The 20,762-nt window shown below is 41.5% G+C and overlaps 1 protein-coding gene across 4 annotated transcripts in view; it reads right to left on the bottom strand.

Moving 5' to 3' along the window:
* Positions 1-358: 358 nt before the first annotated feature.
* LOC140202867 (TOM1-like protein 2) overlaps positions 359-20,762 on the bottom strand; it is a 180,699-nt gene continuing 160,295 nt past the window's right edge. For 3 of the 4 annotated variants that reach the window (XM_072268363.1, XM_072268367.1, XM_072268366.1), the window contains 3 exons: positions 17,482-17,538; positions 5,576-5,612; positions 359-5,163 (listed from right to left, as the gene is read on the bottom strand). In XM_072268363.1, the coding sequence (XP_072124464.1) occupies positions 5,012-5,163; positions 5,576-5,612; positions 17,482-17,538 (246 nt within the window). In that variant the 3' untranslated portion in view covers positions 359-5,011. The remainder of the gene's footprint in view (positions 5,164-5,575; positions 5,613-17,481; positions 17,539-20,762) is intronic. The other variant, XM_072268364.1, reaches the window with a different exon arrangement.

The raw sequence follows: 20,762 nt of genomic DNA, 5'->3' as shown, positions 1-20,762 counted from the left end.
TCCAAATAAATGCATCTTAACAGATAGAAGTGGGGAAACAACAAACCATCTCACCAGGTTTCCAAGCTGAATGGCTGGTATATAAAGCTCACAACTATTCTCAGATGAGGTTTGGTAACATTTTAACTGTATGAAATGATCAAATGAAACACAGAAATAGCATTATTTAAGCAACACACATAAAAGTTGCTGGTGAACGCAGCAGGCCAGGCAGCATCTCTAGGAAGAGGTGCAGTCGACGTTTCAGGCCGCGACCCTTCGTCAAGATGAAGGGTCTCGGCCTGAAACGTCGACTGTACCTCTTCCTAGAGATGCTGCCTGGCCTGCTGCGTTCACCAGCAACTTTTATGTGTGTTGCTTGAATTTCCAGCATCTGCAGAATTCCTGTTAATAGCATTATTTAGAATAGTTGAGGCTAAAATAGCAACCATTCATTTGCAGTCTTCAATTATTATTAAACCATTTGAGATCATTAATACAGTGGTGTCAAAGACCATTGATCATAAATTTACCGCTTCACATATTATTATACACTATACTCTTCCACAACAATATCTGAAAACACAGTATCTGCAGTCTATTGTTTCTAATTCTTTGTGCAAATCACCTATTTGTTATATTAGCAACAATGTCAGATTATCAAATAATATATACCTTACTACCAACAAACTAATCCTTTCATAAGTAGATATTCAGAACTGATTTTGTAACTGTTTTATTTTTACAATAAATCTGATGAACTGTACATTAATATTCTTATTAGTATTTCTATTAACCATTTTATACATTTTTGAATAACATTTCTCCAGGATACCATTATACTCTATCCAGATATGCCAGGGTAATTTTATCCAATTTCTTTCCATTATAAACATGTTTTTGCAGCATCTGAACCAAAAAATATTTTTCTTTAAGCTCCAGGGTGACACATTCATCTGTAAAACTTAAATTGCCAAGGGGCCATGGCAATTGCAGGCCAAACTAGCTTAATTAATCTTGTTGACTTCAAATGAAAGGCAGTTGTACATGGAAAGGAGTAGGAAACAGGTCTAATTTCTCGAGCACTCATCTCTAATGAAAGATGCAAGGCAAGAATCTGCACAGTTCAAATGACCTGTTTAATAGATATTTTCACCATTGAGGTTACTTATGGTGTTTTATTTACCTTGACTCCCTTTTACCCAAATTATATCACCCATGACCCTCATAAATTAAACAGCACACAAAAAAGCAACGTACAGTCAGACCCTACATAAAAAGAGCTTTCCCTATCAAGTCTATGTTTCTTCAATTAGAAAAAGATCTTTAAACTTGCAAATTCTGTGATTCTTTCACATTATAAAGATGCTAAAAAACTTTGGCAGTCTGATTTCTTGGTCTCTAACACAATTACACACAGCAACTAAGAGGGAAATTTCAGGGTTCAAGCACAAAGCAGGACCTTGTGCAAAGAGAAGAGCTTGAATCAGTGACTTTCAAAAGATACTGCAGCTGCAAGTAGAGATGAGTAGGTTCAATTTGCACCATGTGCCTGTACTCCTCTGTTGTATGAACATACGCCTCAGCAAAGGAGCTGACATATGCAGCAAGAACCAAAAGAGTCAGAGACCCTCCACCCTCATCCCGAAGATGCCTATCATGCAGGTAAGTGTATTCACTCAAATCTAACAATTCATCGTTTATTTGAAAAGGGAAAACACTGATTTTTTAAAATTTTGTGTTTTTTGCTGTTCAGAATATTCTTGCAATGCCAAAATACTTAAGTCATATAACAAAACAATAAAGCCCAATTTAAAGTGGTCTAGAAAATGAAACCTGGAAATATCAGCAGAAATAATGGAAATTTAAGGCAAGAACAAAAATGTTTCAAGAAGATGACCTTGTGAAGCTAAGTTCCTCTCTCCAAAACTCTTGCTTGATCTGCTGAGTGTTTTTAGCATTTGTTTTCATTTTATTTTGAGTTCTCATGTTTTGGAACTGCAGCAATTTAACTTTTTATTACTATAAAGATGAATTATCTGGCTGTCGGCTTCCCCCTTCCCTTCCAGTCCTGATGAAGGGTTTTTGGCCCAAAATTTTGATTGTTTAGATGCTGCCTGACCTGCTGAGTTACTCCAGCATTTAATGTGTGTTGCTTTCAATTTTAAAGAAAATATTAATCTGTTCTTCCAATCCCTGCAATCTCCTTGTGGCTTTGCCTTTCTCCTTCCGAATAACAAAATATTCAGATCCTCAAGTTCCAGCCTCTTGTTCATCCTAACATTTATTCTTCAGCTGTAAAGGCTGGAGAAATTGTCAGTCCTCTCCCAAACCCTTCCATCTCTCTATTTTCCTAAGCTATCTTTAAAATTCATACTGTTGACAAAACTTATAACCATCTGCTTAATAACAAGTCAGTTAGTTTTTGCTAGATAACACTTTTGTGAAGCTCTAAAGGAGAGAGTTGTTTCATCACAGCACAGAAAAGTTATTTTGTTTTTTTTAAAAAAAGACCAGGGCATTTAAGGTTCTTTGCTTCTCATTTTGTTGAAGCATTTGACAAACCTGGTTGTACACAAAAAATGCTCAAAATATAGTGAACGCAGTATTATATCAGTACTGATTATGATCATGAACTACTCATCTTTCCAGTAACGGCCATGTAGACCTTACTATGAACAAACACGAGAACTGCAAACAAAGAATGAACTGCTTTCTATATCTATGCATCACTCACCACACATCCCCAACAATATGCCAATGTGTCTCTCTAATTGATCTGTGGAAACCCTTCACCTCACCACTAGTGAACCCAAACCTTTGTATCTCTGGCAGTAACTGCAGCAGTGAATTACTTAACGATATAAATTATATTCTCTCACAGAAAAGGAAAAGCTTTAAAGGAAAGAATAGGGACATGGGTTAGAACTGAGAAAATTTACAAATCTATTCGACGTCTATACCGAATAAAATACTCTGGATTTATCTGAGAATAAATTTAGTGCCGAGGCAGTGTTACACACTATCTTGCAGTTATATAGCATCTGTAACATGGAAAGCTTAAGGCAAAACATGATGCTTAATCAAAGGAAATAATGTAATAGCATGATTAATTTTAAGGAGGCTCTTATGGAGGAAGTGGAGATGGACAACTTAGGGAAGAGGATTCTGGAGCTAAGGATCGAAACGATCTAAGGTATGGGCAACTGTTTGTCTTTCAAGATGGAGTTCACTGATACTAATATACTATTGGAAGGGAGAAGCCAGAAAACTAACATTCCAGGATTAAATTACCTCAAGAATATCTTTCTTAATGTGCTCAGTATGCTGCCACTAATAATGACCAATATTTAAATTTGTTGATGTTCAGTTCAAAAATATTTCTGCAGAAAAAAACCCCAAGTTTGGGAAAGAGAAAACTAAATGCTAAGTGTTTTCTAATATTTTCAATCGGTCTTGAGGAAAAATTTCATACCAATTGTTAATTTTTATTCAGATTCCTTTTTGGTAAGATACTCAGTTCTAGGCAAGGTGACAAAGGTGGATCAGAAAGGCAAAATACAACTTGAAAGAATGTAAAAACCTAAATGTATTCTGGGCACATTTGAAAGCAAACTACAATAGTTAATTCCTTATTTTACCACTTTTACATCACATGTTCTCCTTTCTATTATGAAGGTTTTACCATATGGTCAACTTGTGCAAGGCACAAATTTAAGTAGCCAAATCTTTAAGCTGTAAAAATGTGTATAGGTTTGACTCTGGTACCGAAGTGATGAATACAAGTAAACACACACATACTAAATGTCTGGAAGGAAGCAAAACAAAAGAGGGCACCTTGTAGTGAACAGTGAAAACAAATCAGAAGCACCATCAGAGACTGCTAGACAGGTATATGGAGGAATTTAAGGTGGGGGGTTATATGGGAGGCAGGGTTTAAGGGTCGGCACAACATTGTGGGCCAAAGGGGCTGTGCTGTACTGTGCTGTACTATTCTATGTTCTATAATGATGCATTCATACAGGGACATACAAAAACAAGCAGCTTCCCTCATCTTTAGATAAGCTTTTAAAATTTAAAATGTAATTTTACAGACCGAAATAAACATCTTCTGTCAGCCTGAAGCAAGCATTAATATTTATACAGACCTGATTTCACAGGAAATAGAATGCAATGCCAACTTCCTGTGAAAATATTTATCCCCCTCAATAAACTGTCCAGGTGCTAGCAAGTCATTTCAACACTACTGTCTACCTCTAGGCGGCATAAACATTTTCGAATTAAAACCAAAGGCACCAGCCACAAACCTGGACTCCAGGGTTTAAAGAAAAGAAAAAAGATCTTTCTGCACATATGAACCAGAAATTATTATTTACCACTGTGTGATATAAATCACAAAAGTGGCTAGTTGAACAATGGTCAGCATTTTAACTACATTAAAATTCATCCTGCAATTAATGGCATATTTTCAAGTGCAGTTCTAGCCACGATACACTGCCTTTAGTGTTATACTGTTATACAATTAGTTAAAACACATTAAGGTATAGCTTAGAACAAACCTGAATTTTCCTAATGTCCTTCATAACATTAATAACCTCTGTGGTATCTGTTAAATAGTACAAGGTGCTTTGAGTCTTCAGTATTGAAATCCAGTTAGAGGAAACAGTTTACTTTGACATTAAAATGTATCTTCCCAAGACATACTTAATAAAATGTTATTGTTTTAAGAATAGGTAACTGCCATCCAATGATGCAATGGGTCAAACTGTTTGGTACATATGATACATTTTAAAGTCTAATGGCATGTGTGAATAATATTTAATTCAGTGGCAGCATTTTAAAAAGATAGTGGTTTGAAAAAGACATTTGCCAGTTTTTAGCCAAAGTCCACAGCAACTAAGGCAGTTTGAGGAGACAAGAGCATTAAAGGGAATGCACAAAACCATTCAGTGCATCACCATAAACACAGCACCTTGCCCAGTAACAGATGAACCTCACGCATGTGAACACACACACACTAAAGCACAGTTATTTACAAAGCAAAGAGGGCATCCTTAGATCGGTCCTGTTTCTTCATATTTGCACCTGGCAGTGGTGAAGGAGAGTTGTTGCTGGAGGTAGAGGGTGGCAGACTTGGGACTCTCTCTGCTGCTTTTGCTCTTTCTTCCAAAAACTTGTCAAATTCTACAATGCAAAACACAAACAAGATATAACAAGCTCTTGAAGACAGCTTGCTCCTTATAGATTGAACCTACTGAAATTTGTCAGCCCCAGTTGAGACAATGAGCAAATAACATGATTCTACAGCAGTGTACCTTGAAGCACCATCCAGAAAATCAGGGACTTGGAGAAGTTACCCAAGTAACCTGCTCTTTGTCATAGTCTCCTCACCATCACCACAGGAGAAATAAGATATTGGTGCTTTAACCTTTCTGCTATCACTGCTTATTTCTGGGTTTTACAAACAGACAAAATGATAAGGTATCTTGAAGTAACATTTAAACACATTTTATGAGTTTAGTATTTCAAAGGCTGATCCAAGACAGTTAGCTTTGCTAAAAAACTATATAAAGAAGATGCTGTGAAGCAAACTCACCTTCACTTGTCACCCCTTCTTCCGCCTCATCACCTGTCTGAAATTAAAAGCAAAATGTCATTTTAACTTCAGTCCGCTACAGCTAGAAAATACCCCTTGCATATTAACATAATAAGTCAAATCTGGAACAATTTGTTCTATTCTCTCAATAAGAATCATTGCTTGAAAAGAAGGCATGGAATTTGGCCCATAATTTATCTTTCTTGATTACATTAAAAAAAAAATTTAGACAGTGCGTAACAGAAGAATATAATGCCACCAAATAATTAAAATGTTTAAAATCATGCAGAAGCACACTGTAAGAAAACCAGTTAAGATAAATTTGCAGAGTTGAGAGATTGAGAAGAAACTAATAATGGCATTAAACAAATAGTTCACTCTCCTCTCCCATGCACTGCTCCACTGAAAGTCAATGAAACACTGATAATATTTTTTATTAGCTAGAAGTTTCTGATTTTGAAACCAGATGGTTTTTCCCCTCCCATATTTTGAAGTGTTATTCAGAAACTAAGTTAACCATAATGTTTAGAACGTCCTACATTGGAAGTCTTGATGAAGGATTACGGCCCGAAGCATTGACTGCTTTTTTCCATAGATGCTGCCTGGCCTGCTGAGTTCCTCCAGCATTTTGTGTGTGTATGTTGGGTCAGCTTAGTTTTTCTAATATAAAACTAGATTAACCACATCTCATTTCAATTGACCATATATTGCTCCACAACGGATAATGCTCTTGTTTATTTCTGCAGTGAAAAATGGGGCAGGAAGCAGCAACATTTTCTGAACATTAAAATGCTGCCAATCATGAGTTGTTAATATAGTGTTTTCCCATAACCTTGCACTACCACTACACCATGGTAAAAAATCAGTTATCATAAACTTTCCCAAGTGAAGTTTCAAGAGTTCAACAAACTACATATGACTAGGTAAGTCATTTTGTGAATATTAAGTGCAGTGGGAAAAGGAATGGATTTATATTTGGATCTCATGCACACTTTGTCAAGATGTATGTGAAAGTGATTACTAGAATTTAGGAGGTATATAGCAACAAGATGATATAGATGTGACATACATTTTAAAAAAAAACTTCTAGGGCTGTCTTTTAAAAAGAGAAGTCATGAAATAAGATGAATATTTTGAACAATGGAGTATATGAGGAATGAGAGGAATAAATCGGGCATTATTGTTAAGACCATAAGACATAGGAGCAGAATTAGGCCATTTGGCCCATTGAGTCTGCTTTGTCTTTCAAACATGGCTGATCCTTTTTCCCCCTCCTCAGCTCCACTCCCCAGCCTTCTCTCTGTAATCTTTGATGCCTGTCATTCTCCGCCATAAATACACTCAACGACTTACTTGAATCCACAGCTGCCTGCGATAACAAATTCCACAAATTCACCACCCTTTGGCTAAAGAAAGTTCTCTGCATCTCTGTTTTATCCTGAGACTGTACCCTCTTGTTCTTGACTCTCCCACCAAAGGAAACATGCTTTCCACATCTACTCTGTCTAGGCTTTTCAACATTCGAAAGGTTTCAATAAGATCACCCCTCATCCACCTAAATTCCAGCGAGTACAGGGCCAGAGCCATCAAATATTCCTCATATGATACCACTTTAATTTCCAAAATCAACCTTGTGAACCTCCTCTGAACCCTCTCCAATGCCAGCACATCTTTTCTTAGATAAGGAGTCCAAAACTGTTCAGAATACTCAAGATGAGGCCTCACCAGTGCCTTATAAAGCCTCAGCATCATATCCCTGCTCTTATATTCTAGACCCCTTGAAATGAATGCTAATATTGCATTTGCCTTCCTCACCACTGACTCTACCTGCAAGTTAACCTTTAGGGTGTTCTGCACAAAGACTCCCAAGTCCCTTTGCAACCTCAGATTTGTTGATTTTCTCCCGGTTTGGAGAATAGTCTGCACATTTATTTCTTCTACCAAAATGCAGAACCATTCATTTTCCAACATTATATTTCATTTGCCACTTTCTTGCCCATTCTCCTAATCTAAGTCTTTCTGCAGCCTTCCTGTTTTCTCAACACTACCTGCTCCTCCACCAGACTTGGCAACAAAGCCATCTATACCATCATCTAAATCATTGATATACATTATTTTAAAAAAGCGGTCCCAACACTGACCCATGCGGAACACCACTAGTCACTGGCAGCCATCCTTTTATTCCCACTCGCTGCCTCCTACCAATCAGCCAATACGCTAACCATGCTAGTAACTTTCCCATAATACCATGGGTTCTTAACTTGGTAAGCACAGTCATGTGTGGCACCTTGTCAAAGGCTTTCTGAAAATCCAAATATAGAACATCCATTACATTCCCTTTATCTATCCTACTCGTAACCTCCTCAAAGATTTCCAGCAAGTTCTTCAGGCAAGATTTTCCCTTAAGGAAATGCTGACTTTGTCCTATCTTGTCCTGTGTCACCAAGTACTTGACTTCAACATCTTCCCATCCACTGAGGTCAAGCTAATTTCCTCTCCTCTGCCTCTCTCCTTCCTTAAAGAGTGGAGTGACATTTGCAATTTTCCAGTCCTCTGGAACCATGCCAGAGTCCAATGATTCTTGAAAGATCATCATTAATGCCTTCACAATCTCTACTTCTACCTCTTTCAGAACCCTAACGTGCAGTTCATCTGGTCCAGGTGACTCATGCACCTTTAGGTCTTTCAGTTTTTTGAGCCCCCTCTCCCTTGTAATAGTAACTGCACTCACTTATCTTCCCGCACACACTTTAACATCTGGCACACTGCTAGTGTCTTCCACAGTGAAGACTGTCGCAAAATACTCATTTAGTTCATCTGCCATCTCCTTGTCCCCCATTACTATTTCTCTGGTCTCATTTTTAGCGGTTCTATATCCACTCTCATTTCTCTTTTATTTTTTATATACTTGAAGAAAGCTTCTTCTATCCACCTTGATACTGTTTGCTAGCTAGCTTTCAAATGTCATCTTTTCCTCCTAATGACTCTCTTAGTTGTTTCCTGTAGGTTTTTTAAAAGCTTCCCAATCATCTATCTTCCCGCTAATTTTTACTTTGTTGTATGCCCTCTCTCTTGCTTTTACATTAGCTTTGACTTTCCCTGTCATCCACAGTTGTGCTGTTTTGCCATTTGAGTATTTCTTCATTTTTGGAATACATCTACCATGCACCTTCCTCATTTTCCCCAGATACTCGAGCCATTGTTGCTCCGCTGTCATCCCTGCAGCATCTCCTTCCAATTTACTTTGGTCAACTCTTCTCTCATATCACTATAATTTCCTTCACTCCACTGAAACATTGTAACACCAGACTTTAATTTCTCCCCAAATTTCAAGTTGAACTCAATCATATTGTGATCACTGGTCCTAAGGGTTCTTTTACCTTAAGCTCCCTAATCGTCTCCGGTTCATTACATAACACCCAATCCCCTAGTAGGCTCAACAACAAACTGCTCTAAAAAGCCATCTCGTAGGCATTCAACAAATTCATTCTCTTGGGATTCATTACCAACCTGATTTTCCCAATCGACCTCCATGTCAAAATCTCCCATGACTATCACAACATTGCCCTTTTGACATGCCTTTTCTATTTCCCATTGTAACCTTCAGTCTGCCTTCCAGCTACTGTTTGGAGGCCTGTATATAACTGCTATCAGGGTCCTTTTACCCTTGCAGTTTCTTAAACTCAAACCACAAGAATTCAACATCTTCTAACCCTATGTCATATCTTGTCTAATGATTTGATGCCATTCTTTACCAGCGGAGCCATGCCACCCCGTCTGTCTACTTTTCTATTCCTCCAATACAACATATAACTTTGAACATTCAGCTCTCAATTACAACCACCTTTCAGCCACGATTCAGTGATGCCCACAACATCATATCTGGCAATCTGTAATAGTGCAACAAGATCATCCACCTCATTTCTTATACTCCATGCATTGAGATATAACACTTTGAGTACTCTAACTGCCACCCTCTTTGTTGCTGCATCCCTAATGCACTGATACTTACCCTGCTGGCTGCAATTTTGTCCTATCATCTGTCTGCCCTTCCTGACAGTCTGACTGTGCACTATCTGTTTTTTTTTCCTCATCCGTCCTATCCTGAGTCCCTTCATTCTGGATCCCACCCCCCTGCCAAATTAGTTTAAACCCTCACCAAAAGCTCTAACAAACCTGCCCGTGAGAATATTGGTCCCCTCAGGTTCAGCTGCAACCTGTCCCTTTTGTGACTTGCCTAATATTGATTGGCACCTGATTAGTTCCAATGATTTAGACGGGGCAGAGTTTGTTAAGTGTGTCTAGGACGGATTCCTGTCACAGTATGTTGACAAGCCGACTAGGGGGAATGCCATACTAGATTTAGTATTAGGTAACAAACCGGGTCAGGTCACAAATCTCTCAGTGGGTGAGCATCTGGGGGACAGTGACCACCGCTCCCTGGCCTTTAACATTATTATGCAAAAGCATAGAATCAGAGAGGACAGGGAAATTTTTAATTGGGGAAGGGCAAATTATGAGGCTATAAGGCTAGCACTTGCGGGTGTGAATTGGGATGATGTTTTTGCAGAGAAATGTACTATGGACATGTGGTCGATGTTCAGGGATCTCTTGCACGATGTTAGGGATAAATCTGTCCCGGTGAGGAAGATAAAGAATGGTAGGATGAAGGAACCATGGGTGACAAGTGAGGTGTAAAATCTAGTCAGGTGGAAGAAGGCAGCATACATGAGGTTTAGGAAGCAAGGATCAGATGGGTCTATTGAGGAATATAGGGTAGCAAGAAAGAAGCTTAAGAAGGGGCTGAGGAGGGGAAGAAGGGGGCATGAGAAGGCTTTGGCGAGTAGGGTAAAGGAAAACCCCAAGGCATTATTCAATTATGTGAAGAACAAAAGGATGACAGGAGTGAAGGTAGGACTGATTAGAGATAAAGGAGGGAAGATGTGCCTGGAGGCTGTGGAAGTGAGTGAGGTCCTTAATGAATACTTCTCTTTGGTATTCACCAATGAGAGGGAACTTGATGACCGTGAGGACAATATGAGTGAGGTTGATGTTCTGGAGCATGTTTATATTGAGGGAGAGGAGGTGTTGGAGTTGTTAAAATACATTAGGACAGTTAAGTCCCCGGGGCCTGACGGAATATTCCCCAGGCTGCTCCACGAGGCGAGGGAAGAGGTTGCTGAGCCTCTGGCTAGGATCTTTATGTCCTCGTTGTCCATGGGAATGGTACCGGAGGATTGGAGGAAGGCAAATGCTGTCCCTTTGTTCAAAAAACGTAATAGGGATAGTCCAGATAATTATAGACCAGTGAGCCTTACGTCTGTGGTGGGAAAGCTGTTGGAAAAGATTCTTAGAGATAGGATCTATGGGTATTTAGAGAATCATGGTCTAATCAGGGACAGTCAGCATGGCTTTGTGAAGGGCAGATCGTGTCTAACAAGCCTGATAAAGTTCTTTGAGGAAGTGACCAGGAATACAGATGAGGGTAGTGCAGTGGATGTGATCTACATGGAATTTAGTAAGGCATTTGACAAGGTTCCACATGGTAGGCTTATTCAGAAAGTCAGAAGGCATGGGATCCAGGGAAGTTTGGCCAGGTGGATTCAGAATTGGCTTGCCTGCAGAAGGCAGAGGGACATGGTGGAGGGAGTACATTCAGATTGGAGGATTGTGACTAGTGGTGTCCCACAAGGATCGGTTCTGGGACCTCTACTTTTCGTGATTTTTATTAACGACCTGGATGTGGGGGCAGAAGGGTGGGTTGGCAAGTTTGCAGACGACAGAAAGGTTGGTGATGTTGTGGATAGTGTCGAGGGTTGTCGAAGATTGTAGAGAGACATTGATAGGATGCAGAAGTGGGCTGAGAAGTGGCAGGTGGAGTTCAACCTGGAGAAGTGTGAGGTGGTACACTTTGGAAGGACAAACTCCAAGGCAGAGTACAAAGTAAATGGCAGGATAGTTGGAAGTGTGGAGGAGCAGAGGGATCTGGGGGTACATGTCCACAGGTCCCTGAAAGTTGCCTCACAGGTAGGTAGGGTAGTTAAGAAAGCTTATGGAGTGTTAGCTTTCATAAGTCGAGGTATAGAGTTTAAGAGTCGTGGGGTAATGATGTAGCTCTATAAAACTCTGGTTAGGCCACACTTGGAGTACTGTGTCCAGTTCTGGTTGCCTCACTATAGGAAGGATGTGGAAGCATTGGAAAGGGTACAGAGGAGATTTACCAGGATGCTGCCTGGTTTAGAGAGTATGCATTATGATCAGAGATTAAGGGAGCTAGGGCTTTACTCTCCGGAGAGATGGAGGATCAGAGGAGACATGATAGAGGTATACAAGATATTAAGAGGAATAGATAGAGTGGACAGCCAGCGCCTCTTCCCCAGGGCACCACCGCTCAATACAAGAAGACATGGCTTTAAGGTAAGGGGTGGGAAGTTCAAGGGGGATATTAGAGGAAGGTTTTTTTACTCAGAGAGTGGTTGGCGCGTGGAATGCACCGCCTGAGTCAGTGGTAGAGGCAGATACACTAGCGAAATTTAAGAGACTACTAGACATGTATATGGAGGAATTTAAGGTGGGAGGGGGTTACATGGGAGGCAGGGTTTAAGGGTCAGGCCAACATTGTGGGCCAAAGGGCCTGTACTGTGCTGTACTGTTCTATGTTCTATAAGTCATACCTCTCCCAGAAGAGATTCTAATGATCCAAGAATCTGAAGCCCTGCACCCTGCCCCAGCTTCTCAGCCATGCATTTATTTGCCCAATCATCCTGATTCTATCCTCACTGGTGCAAGGTAGCAATCCAGAAATTACTTCCTGGGAGGTCCTGCTTCTCAGCTTTCTGCTAGGCTTTCTATAGTTTCTCTCTTCAGGACCTCATTGCTTTTCCTTCCTATGTCATATGTACCAAGACATCTAGCTGCTCTCAGCCCCTCTCCAAAATGCTTTGGATGCAATTCAGGATATCACTGACCCTGGAACGGGTGTTCCGTTCATGCCCAAAGAATCTCCTGTCTGTTCCTCTGACTATTGAGTCCCCTATCACTACCGCTCCTGTCTTCTCCCTCTTTCCCTTCTGCACCATGGACCTATGCTCAGTGCCACTAACCTGGTTTCTGTGGCGTTCCCCTGGGAGGTCATTCCCCACAACAGCATCCAAAACAGTATACTTATTTTAGAGGGGAATGGCCACAGGGGTGCTCTGCGCTAACCGCCTATTTGCCATCACATTTCTTCTCCTGACAGTCGCCCAGCAACCCGCCTCCTGCAACTTAGGAGTTACTTTCCTGTAACTCCAATCGATGATCTCCTCACTCTCCCATACATAGAAAACATAGAAACATAGAAAATAGGTGCAGGAGTAGGCCATTCGGCCCTTCGAGCCTGCACCGCCATTTATTATGATCATGGCTGATCATCCAACTCAGAACCCTACCCCAGCCTTCCCTCCATACCCCCTGACCCCCGTAGCCACAAGGGCCATATCTAACTCCCTCTTAAATATAGCCAATGAACTGGCCTCAACTGTTTCCTGTGGCAGAGAATTCCACAGATTCACCACTCTCTGTGTGAAGAAGTTTTTCCTAATCTCGGTCCTAAAAGGCTTCCCCTCTATCCTCAAACTGTGGCCCCTCGTTCTGGACTTCCCCAACATCGGGAACAATCTTCCTGCATCTAGCCTGTCCAATCCCTTTAGGATCTTATACGTTTCAATCAGATCCCCCCTCAATCTTCTAAATTCCAACGAGTACAAGCCCAGTTCATCCATTCTTTCATCATATGAAAGTCCTGCCATCCCAGGAATCAATCTGGTGAACCTCCTTTGTACTCCCTCTATGGCAAGGATGTCTTTCCTCAGATTAGGGGACCAAAACTGCACACAATACTCCAGGTGTGGTCTCACCAAGGCCTTGTACAACTGCAGTAGTACCTCCCTGCTCCTGTACTCGAATCCTCTCGCTATAAATGCCAGCATACCATTCGCCTTTTTCACCGCCTGCTGTACCTGCATGCCCACTTTCAATGATTGGTGTATAATGACACCCAGGTCTCGTTGCACCTCCCCTTTTCCTAATCGGCCACCATTCAGATAATAATCTGTTTTCCTATTTTTGCCACCAAAGTGGATAACTTCACATTTATCCACATTAAATTGCATCTGCCATGAATTTGTCCACTCACCCAACCTATCCAAGTCACCCTGCATCCTCTTAGCATCCTCCTCACAGCTAACACTGCCACCCAGCTTCGTGTCATCCGCAAACTTGGAGATGCTGCATTTAATTCCCTCATCCAAGTCATTAATATATATTGTAAACAACTGGGGTCCCAGCACTGAGCCTTGCGGTACCCCACTAGTCACCGCCTGCCATTCTGAAAAGGTCTCGTTTATTCCCACTCTTTGCTTCCTGTCTGCTAACCAACTCTCCACCCACACCAATACCTTACCCCCAATACCGTGTGCTTTAAGTTTGCACACTAATCTCCTGTGTGGGACCTTGTCAAAAGCCTTCTGAAAATCCAAATATATCACATCCACTGGTTCTCCCCTATCCACTCTACTAGTTACATCCTTAAAAAATTCTATGAGATTCGTCAGACATGATTTTCCTTTCACAAATCCATGCTGACTTTGTCCGATCATTTCACCGCTTTCCAAATGTGCTGTTATCACATCCTTGATAACTGACTCCAGCAGTTTCCCCACCACCGACGTTAGGCTAACCGGTCTATAATTCCCCGGTTTCTCTCTCCCTCCTTTTTTAAAAAGTGGAGTTACATTAGCCACCCTCCAAACCTCAGGAACTAGTCCAGAATCTAACGAGTTTTGAAAAATTATCACTAATGCATCCACTATTTCTTGGGCTACTTCCTTAAGCACTCTGGGATGCAGACCATCTGGCCCTGGGGATTTATCTGCCTTCAATCCCTTCAATTTACCTAACACCAATTCCCTACTAACATGTATTTCGCTCAGTTCCTCCATCTCACTGGACCCTCGGTCCCCTACTATTTCTGGAAGATTATTTATGTCCTCCTTAGTGAAGACAGAACCAAAGTAATTATTCAATTGGTCTGCCATGTCCTTGCTCCCCATAATCAATTCACCTGTTTCTGTCTGCAGGGGACCTACATTGGTCTTTACCAGTCTTTTCCTTTTTACATATCTATAAAAGCTTTTACAGTCAGTTTTTATGTTCCCTGCCAGTTTTCTCTCATAATCTTTTTTCCCCTTCCTAATTAAGCCCTTTGTCCTCCTCTGCTGAACTCTGAATTTCTCCCAGTTCTCAGGTGAGCCACCTTCTCTGGCTAATTTGTATGCTTCTTCTTTGGAATTGATACTATCCCTAATTTCTCTTGTCAGCCACGGGTGCACTACCTTCCTTGATTTATTCTTTTGCCAAACTGGGATGAACAATTGTTGTAGTTCATCCATGCAACCTTTAAATGCTTGCCATTGCATATCCACCGTCAATCCTTTAAGTGTCATTTGCCAGTCTATTTTAGCTAATTCACGTCTCATACCTTCAAAGTTACCCCTCTTTAAGTTCAGAACCTTTGTTTCTGAATTAACTATGTCACTCTCCATCTTAATGAAGAATTCCACCATATTATGGTCACTCTTACCCAAGGGGCCTCTCACGACAAGATTGCTAATTAACCCTTCCTCATTGCTCAAAACCCAGTCCAGAATAGCCTGCTCTCTAGTTGGTTCCTCGACATGTTGGTTCAAAAAACCATCCCGCATACATTCCAAGAAATCCTCTTCCTCAGCACCTTTACCAATTTGGTTCACCCAATCTACATGTAGATTGAAGTCACCCATTATAACTGCTGTTCCTTTATTGCACACATTTCTAATTTCCTGTTTAATACCATCTCCGACCTCACTACTACTGTTAGGTGGCCTGTACACAACTCCCACCAGCGTCTTCTGCCCCTTAGTGTTACGCAGCTCTACCCATATCGATTCCACATCTTCCTGGCTTATGTCCTTCCTTTCTATTGCGTTAATCTCTTCTTTAACCAGCAACGTCACCCCACCTCCCCTTCCTTCATGTCTATCCCTCCTGAATATTGAATATCCCTGAATGTTGAGCTCCCATCCCTGGTCACCCTGGAGCCATGTCTCTGTGATCCCAACTATATCATAATCACTAATAGCAATCTGCACTTTCAATTCATCCACCTTATTACGAATGCTCCTTGCATTGACACACAAAGCCTTCAGGCGCTCTTTTACAACTCTCTTAGCCCTTATACAATTATGCTGAAAAGTGGCCCTTTTTAATGCTTGCCCTGGATTTGTCGGCCTGCCACTTTTACTTTTCTCCATAGTACTTTTTGCTTCTACCCTCACTTTACACCCCTCTGCCTCTCTGCACTGGTTCCCATCCCCCTGTTGTGAACTAACCTCCTCACGCCTAGCCTCTTTAATTTGATTCCCACCCCTCAACCATTCTAGTTTAAGCCAAAGGTCATCCAGCTTCTGCTCCAGATCTATCCAGTTTAAGAAGCACCTTTTAGTTTTGTAAGAAATACAGAGAAGATGAATAGACACCCCTGTGAAAATGGATTCAACATAAAAATATTCATCAACTTGATCTGCTGTGATTTGTTCTGCTATTAATTGTTATATGCTTTTAATCTGGTTGAAATGTTGTGCTATTTAGTTCCCTGAAGGTCCTTTCCATGCCATACATTTTTTTTTGGTAAAGAAAGCAGATGGGTAGTTTGCTCCCAAGTCTGGTTAGGCTATTAATTCATCATCAACATGAATGCAATACAAGAATAGGCAGTGCATTGTTCCCAGGAACAGCTTCCCCACTTCTGCACACCAATTCTTCCCCAAAACAACAGAAATATATCTAGTCAACATTACAGATATATTACTCTCATGTACCTCATTATTCTGAGTCACAACTGTGTTGATGTTGGTATTAGCCAAAAGCAAACAGGAATTTATCCTGTAACTCGTCAATATGAGGGGCAAGTAGTTATCCTTTGTTACCACTGCCAAAAGAAGCGTTGATCATCAACTGCAAACTTTTCATAACTTAAAAGGTGTAAGTGAACTGGAGCATAATCTAACTTCTCTCCTCAACTCTGCTCTCTGCTACAATTTTTCTGAAAAAGTATCAAAAACATTATAAAAATGTGTATTTATGAAGGCAGATTTAGAAAGATATGGAGAAGATTGAGCAGGTTGGGAATTTTTACACTGGAGCATAGGAAAATGAAGGGTGATTTTATAGAGGTATATAAAATCATGAGGGCAGAGATAGGCAAATGCACAGTCTTTTTCTCAGAGCTGGGGAATCTAAAACCGGAGGACAGAGGTTTCAGATGAAAAGGGAATGATTTAATAGGAACCTGAGAAGCAACTTTCTTACCCAGAAGGTGGTCAATTTATAGAATGAGCTGCCAGAAAAAGTGTTTGAGTCAGGTACATTGACAACATTTTAAGATACTTGGACAGGTATATTGATATGAAAAGTTTAGGTTTAGAGAAACTCTGGCAAGCGCAAGTATTTCAGATGGAAATCCTGGTCGTCATGGACCAGTTGGTTCGAAGGGCCTGTTTCCATGCTGTGTGACTCTATGACTATCTCCCTTCCGCCAACAGAAATTGGGGCAATATTCCAACAAATGACCAGACATATTGTGCAAGCCAAGGGACAGGATGCAATTCACATTGATAGGACAATGTCATACACAACTTGGTGATTTTTTAAAAAATTTTAAAAAGTAAATAGAAAATATAATTTTACAACAAGCTTTACAGTCGCTTCAAATGTAAATAGTATGAGAAGGTAGGGTGCAGCAGCATGGTGGGAAAATATAAAAAGGAAAAAAAAACAGCAAGTAAAATCCAATCCAAAACAGAAGTAAAATAGCAAAAGGCTCTCACCACATCAGTGCTGAGCCATTCCTCAACGTCGTCCATGAGAGATTGTGCAACAGGAATCTATAAAGCGATGGAAAACCCAAACCAGACAACCAAAGTACAACACAAAATAAAATGAAGCTTATAATGGATATGTAATAATTAAAAATTTACAAAAGGAAATACCGCACTGAAATATAATCAGAGAAATAACATGATCACATTTAAAATGTATCAACACACACTTTAAAAGTAAATGTACATGAAGCAAATGATGGCATCTTTTTAAGGCTACCAAATTGCATTGGATAAAATTTTATTCATGGCCAATTTGAAAAACTTAGGAGACTATATTACTACCATCAGGATAAATGCTAAGCTGTAACATTGATTGAGACAATACACATCAAAGTTGCTGGTGAATGCAGCAGGCCAGGCAGCATCCCTAGGAAGAGGTACAGTCGACGGTTCGGGCTGAGACCCTTCGTTAGGACTAACTGAAAGAAGAGCTCGTAAGAGATTTGAAAGTGGGAGGGGTAGGGGGAGATCCTAAATGATAGGAGAAGACAGGAGGGGGAGGGATGGAGCCGAGAGCTGGACAGTTGATTGGCAAAAGGGATATGAGCAGATCATGGGACAGGAGGCCCAGAGAGAAAGAAAAGGGGGACGGAGGAAAAACCCAGAGGATGGGCAAGGGGTATAGTGAGAGGGACAGAAGGAGAAAAAGGAGAGAGAGAAAAAGAATGTGTGTATATAAATAAATAATGGATGGGGTTCGAGGGGGAGGTGGGGCATTAGCGGAAGTTAGAGAAGTCAATGTTCATGCCATCAGGTTGGAGGCTACCCAGACGGAATATAAGGTGTTGTTCCTCCAACCTGAATGTGGCTTCATCTTTACAGTAGAGGAGGCAGTGGATAGACATATCAGAATGGGAATGGGACATGGAATTGAAATGTGTGGCCACTGGGAGATCCTGCTTTCTCTGGCAGACAGAGTGTAGGTGTTCAGCGAAACGATCTCCCAGTCTGCGTCGGGTCTCGCCAATATACAGAAGGACACATCAGGAGCACCGGACGCAGTATATCACCCCAGTCGACTCACAGGTGAAGTGTCGCCTCACCTGAAAGGACTGTCTGGAGCCCTGAATGGTGGTAAGGGAGGAAGTGTAAGGGCATGTGTAGCACTTGTTCACTTACAAGGATAAGTGCCAGGAGGGAGATCAGTGGGGAGGGATGAATGGACAAGGGAGTTGCATAGGGAGCAATCCCTGTGGAAAGCGGGGGGGGGGGGAGGAAAGATGTGCTTAGTGGTGGGATCCCGTTGGAGGTGGTGGAAGTTACGGAGAATAATATGTTGGACCCGGAGGCTGGTGGGGTGGTAGGTGAGGACAAGGGGAACCCTATTCCTAGTGGGGTGGTGGGAGGATGGAGTGAGAGCAGATGTGTGTGAAATGGGGGAGATGCGTTTGAGAGCAAAGTTGATGGTGGAGAAAGGGAAGCCCCTTTCTTTAAAAAAGGAGGACATCTCCCTCATCCTGGAATGAAAAGCCTCATCCTGAGAGCAGATGCAGTGGAGACAGAGGAATTGTGAGAAGGGGATGGCATTTTTCCGAGAGACAGGGTGAGAAGAGGAATAGTCCAGATAGCTGTGAGAGTCAGTAGGCTTATAGTAGACATCAGTAGATAAGCTGTCTCCAGAGATAGAGACAGAAAGATCTTGAAAGGGGAGGGAGGTGTCGGAAATGGACCAGGTAAACTTGAGGGCAGGGTGAAAGTTGGAGGCAAAGTTAATGAAGTCAACGAGCTTAGCATGCGTGCAGGAAGCAGTGCCAATGCAGTCGTCGATGTAGCGAAGGAAAAGTGGGGGATAGATACCAGAATAGGTTTGGAACATAGATTGTTCCACAAAGCCAACAAAAAGGCAGGCATAGCTAGGACCCATACGGGTGCCCATAGCTACACCTTTAGTTTGGAGGAAGTGGGAGGAGCCAAAGGAGAAATTATTAAGAGTAAGGACTAATTCCGCCAGATGGAGCAGAGTAGTGGTAGAAGGGAACTGGTTAGGTCTGGAATCCAGAAAGAAGCTGAGAGCTTTGAGACCTTCCTGATGGGGGATGGAAGTATATAGGAACTGGACATCCATGCTAAAAATAAAGCGGTGGAGGCCAGGGAACTTAAAATCATTGAAAAGTTTAAGAGCGTGAGAAGTGTCACAAACATAGGTAGGAAGGGATTGAACATGGGGGGATAAAACCATGTTGAGATACGCAGAAATGAGTTCGGTGGGGCAGGAGCAAGCTGAGACAATAGGTCTGCCAGGACAGGCAAGTTTGTGGATCTTGGGTAGGAGGTAGAAATGGGAAGTGCAGGGTGTAGGAATTATAAGGCTGGTAGCAATGGATGGGAGATCCCCTGAGCGGATAAAATCAGTGATGGTGTGGGAGACAATAGCCTGGTGCTCCTTAGTGGGGTCACGATCGAGGGGTAAATAAGAGGAGGTATCTGCGAATTGTTGCTGTGCCTCGGCAAGGTAGAGGTCAGTACGCCAGACTACAACAGCACCCCACTTATCTGCGGGTTTTATAGTAAGGTTAGGATTAGTGCAGAGGGAGTGGAGAGCAGAGCGTTAGGACGGAGCGAGGTTGGAATGGGGACAAGGTGCGGAGAAGTCCAGATGGTTGATGTCCTGTCGGCAGTTAGCAATAAAGAGATTCAGAGCAGGCAGAAGACCAGAGTGGGGTGTCCATGAAGAGTTTGAATGCGAGTTTGATTGTAATCTATCGGGATTTAGCTGTGTGGAGCAACAGAGCCCTTTGCCTTCTAATAATGGGCCTTTTAGAGTGTGCCACTGTCCTCCATGTTACTGGGTATTTTTATTCTAGGGTAATGCATCAGTGCTTTGCGGAAATACCCTGCTTCCTTAAAATAGTTATGTGGTGGTTCCCTCAGCTACCAGCAGAGTGAGTGCTACAAACTCGAGAGTTGTTAAGCATAAAATGGGCATTTGCACAACAGAACTTCAGAATTGCAAAAAATCACACAAAAGAATTCTCAAAAGGGAGTTTCAAGTATCAGCCATTGTGTCAGGACACATGGAGAGATTCAAAGTACTTTCTGACTGAAAGGAGATAATTTTGATTTGGAGAAAGATCGAACTAAAAAGCGTTCAATCTCGATAGACTGGAGAACTCATCTAGTGAGGCTTTATGGGAGGAACTGAGGAATAAAAAAGATATGACCATGTTAATGGGGCTATATTACAGACCACTCAACTGTCTGTGGGATTTAGGAGAACAAATTTGTAG

The sequence above is a fragment of the Mobula birostris genome, chromosome 9 (assembly GCF_030028105.1).
Source record: "Mobula birostris isolate sMobBir1 chromosome 9, sMobBir1.hap1, whole genome shotgun sequence".
Classification (NCBI taxonomy): domain Eukaryota; kingdom Metazoa; phylum Chordata; class Chondrichthyes; order Myliobatiformes; family Myliobatidae; genus Mobula; species Mobula birostris.
Note: the sequence above shows the minus strand (reverse complement) of the source record. Positions and strands in the feature narration are given on the sequence as shown.